General features: G+C 51.8%; 1 protein-coding gene across 1 annotated transcript; it reads right to left on the bottom strand.

Moving 5' to 3' along the window:
* Positions 1 to 1,155: 1,155 nt before the first annotated feature.
* Positions 1,156 to 3,032, bottom strand: LOC140180512 (uncharacterized). The gene is made up of 3 exons (XM_072221730.1): positions 2,761 to 3,032; positions 1,928 to 2,529; positions 1,156 to 1,832 (listed from the first exon to the last, which is right to left on the bottom strand). The coding sequence occupies exons 1-3, from the start codon at positions 3,030 to 3,032 to the stop codon at positions 1,156 to 1,158; spliced, it is 1,551 nt and encodes a 516-aa protein (XP_072077831.1).
* Positions 3,033 to 3,314: the final 282 nt, after the last annotated feature.

Below are 3,314 nucleotides of genomic sequence, written 5' to 3'. Positions count from 1 at the left end.
AGGTTTCTGGAGGACTTGGCGAATGGCTTGGTCGGTTCTCAAGATGATCACGTGCCCTTGGAAGTACTGTGTTAGTCTTCTGGATGAGGTCAGTAGGGCGTAGGCCAACTTTTCCAACTTAGTGTACTCCAACTCCGCCCCTTTGAGTACTTTACTGATGAAGTATATTGGGCGTTGAGTCTTGTCTTCTTCTCGGACAAGGACTGCTGCAATTGCTTGTGTGGTTACAGCTAGGTATAAGTACAGGGGCTCCCCTTCTCTAGGCTTGCTGAGTACGGAAGGTTCTGAGAGTATCTTTTTGAAGTGGCTGAACGCTTCTTCGCACGCTGGGGTCCACTCGAAGGTGATCCCTTTCTTCATTAGGTTGAAGAATGGGATGGCCCTTTCTGCCGAGGCACCGAGGAACCGGGATAGAGCCGTGAGTTTCCTGGTGAGTCGTTGCACGTCTTTGATGCACCCAGGGCTTGTCATTTTGAGGACGGCTTTGCATTTGTCTGGGTTGGCCTCTACCCCTCTTTGTGTTATCATGAACCCTAAGAATTTCCCTGTTTCCATAGTGAATGCCCATTTGAGTGGGTTGAGCCTTATTTTGAATTTTCTTAGTGCTTAGAAGACAGCTTGGAGGTCGTCTATTAGCCTGTTTGGCTCCGCTATTTTCACCAGGATATTGTCGACGTACACTTCTACTGTCTTGCCGATGAGGTCATGGAAGACCTTGCTCATTAGTCTTTGATAGGTGGCTCCTGTGTGCTTTAGACCAAAGGGCATTACTTTGTAGCAATAAGTACCTCCTGGCGTTATGAATGCCGTTTTGTCCTCGTCAGGTCGGTGCATCGGGATCTGGTTATAGCCAAGTACGCATCCATGAAGCTGAGAAAACGATATCCTACCGCCGAGTCTACCAAGGTGTCGATGTTAGGGAGGGGAAAGAGTCTTTTGGGCATGCTTTGTTCAAGTCAGAATAATCAACGCACATTCTCCACCTTCCGCTGGCTTTCTTGACTAGGACGACGTTGGACAACCATGTTGAATACTCGAGTTCTTTGATGAATCCTGCTTCTATTAACCTGGCTGTTTGTTTGGCGACTTCGTCAGCCATTTCTTGAGACATCTTTCTTCGCCGCTGGGCTACTGGTTTGGCGTCAGGTTTTACGGCTAGTCGGTGGGACATGACCTCGGGATCCAATCCCGGCATGTCTGATGGTGTTCACGCGAAGAGGTCGCCGTTTCCCTTACAACCTCCATGAGGGGGTCCTTGAGTTCATGGGGCAGGTTCCTGTTTACAAAGGTAAACTGGTCTGCTGACTTTCCTATCTGAAACTTTTTCATGTCCCCCTCTGGTTCTGGTCTCGGCTTGTCCTCCATCCTGGCGTCCAGGTCTGCCAAGAACATGCCAGCTGCCTTCTTAGATTCTTTCCTTAGGGAGAGACTGGTGTTGTCGCAAACGACCGCCGCTTCTAGGTCTCCCCTTATGGAGCCAACTATTCCCTTGTACGTTATGAACTTCATTGTCAAGAATTTAGTGCATATTACGGCTGAGAGTTTGTTGATGGTCTTTCTCCCCAGGATGATGTTGTATGCTGTAGAGTCTCCGAGGACTACGAATTCTGCCATAACTGACTTCTTGGCATCACCGGTTCCAAGGCAGATTGGGAAGGAGATCGTCCCGTCGGGTTTTATGTAGTTATCACCGAGTCCCATGACCCCGTGCTGGTGATTCTTGAGGTCAGACTCTTTGAGCCCCATGGCGTCGAATACGTTTCTGAATAGGATGTTGGAGTCGGCCCCAGTATCGACGAGGATTCTTCTGACTAACCCTGTGCCGACCATTGCTGTAACCACCATGGGGGGTTCTCGGGGAGGTCGTGAAACCATTTATCTTTTGGGCCAAAGGATATCGTGGGAGGTCCTCTGCTGATGGTGGGACCTTCCGTCGAAATGGATAGGACCCGGGTATCCTTTTTTGTCACCGAGTTGGATTTAGGAGGGCTGTCGCGCCCGACCACGACATTGACCACGAAGGTTGGGGGGTTGTTGGCGTCCCCTATGGGCTCCTGCCTTGGCTTGACAGTCCGGCTATGATCTTCCTCAGAGCGTTCATGTTCCCGTCTCCTCGGCTCTCTGATGAACCGGGAGAATTCGCTCAGCTTTCCATCTCTGATGGCCTGCTCTAAAGCATCTTTGATGTCGAAGCAGTCTTGGGTTTTGTAGCCGAACCCCTTGTGATAATCGCAGTAAAGGCTTTTGTTGCCTCCTGTTCTTTCTTTCAATGGTCTGGGTCTGGATATGATTCTTTTGTCTGCAATTTGTTGGTATACCTCCACTATGGGCGCCGTGAGTGGCGTGTAGTTCGTGAACCTTCCTACCCGTAGGGGTTGCTTGGACTGCTTGCCTAGGGTGCCGTCCTTGGGAGCTTCTTTGTATCTATCAACCTGGGGGGCCTGCCGAGCTGGGGGGTTTGGGAGCTGCCGTTTGTTGGCTGCTACAACCTGACTCACTTCCTCATCATTTATGTATTCCTTGGCCACGCTTTAAATTTCTTGCATGGACCAGACATGCTTAGTAGTGAGGTGCTTCATAAAGTCCTCGTTTAGCAGGCCGTTCGTTAGGCAGAGACTAGCGACTGAGTCTGTAAGGCCGTCGATCTCCAAGCACTCATCGTTGAATCTGTCTAGGAACTTCCTGGTCGGCTCACCGGGTTTTTGGGTAACCCCTAGTAAGTTGATTGGGTGTTTTTCCTTGGCTATGCGCGTCGTGAACCGAGCCAGGAAGCTTTGGGAGATGTCCGCAAAAGCTGTGATGGATCCTTGTGGGAGGGCGTTGAACCATCGGATCGCCGGGCCGGCTAGCGTCACAGGGAATGCTCGGCATCTGACCGCGTCACCTACCCCTTCCAAGTTCATTCTTGCTTCAAAGGCTGTGAGGTGCTCCTGGGGATCCTTAGTCCCGTAGTACCTCATGTTCGTCGGCTTGTCGAAGTTCTTCGGAAGCCGGACCTTGAGGATCGAGGGGTGGAAGGGGGTGGCTCCCATGATAACGGGATCCTGTTGTTTCTTGGCTTTCCCTCTCTGGGACTCCCAGTGGCTCTCGGACCTGCTTTGGGTAGGTCGGGAGGTCGCCTGTGCATACGCCTCGTCGCGCTTTGTTGGGCTCCTTTCTTGGCTCTCGCGTCTTCAAGAGGGGGAGCGAGTGCGGGTGCGGGATCGGCTGACGTCTCCGTGAGATCAGCTCCTCGCTGCCAGCTCTCGCTCGAGGTTTTGCACTCTGTGCCTGAGTTCTTGCATGATCTTGGCGCTGTCGGCCCCCGTTCCTCC

This window comes from Arachis hypogaea, chromosome 17, assembly GCF_003086295.3.
Source record: "Arachis hypogaea cultivar Tifrunner chromosome 17, arahy.Tifrunner.gnm2.J5K5, whole genome shotgun sequence".
In the NCBI taxonomy this organism is placed as follows: domain Eukaryota; kingdom Viridiplantae; phylum Streptophyta; class Magnoliopsida; order Fabales; family Fabaceae; genus Arachis; species Arachis hypogaea.
This window is presented reverse-complemented; position numbering and strand designations above follow the sequence as displayed.

What these genes read in the sequence shown, in the direction of transcription:
- LOC140180512 (XM_072221730.1), bottom strand. Translation starts at nt 3,032, where the DNA reads ATGGGAGCCACCCCCTTCCACCCCTCGATCCTCAAGGTCCGGCTTCCG. An exon ending in TCCCAAAGCTTCCTGGCTCG is followed by an intron (nt 2,530 to 2,760) that starts GTTCACGACGCG and finishes AGAAATTTAAAG; the next exon opens with CGTGGCCAAGGAATACATAA. An exon ending in CCTATCCATTTCGACGGAAG is followed by an intron (nt 1,833 to 1,927) that starts GTCCCACCATCA and finishes TGGTGGTTACAG; the next exon opens with CAATGGTCGGCACAGGGTTA.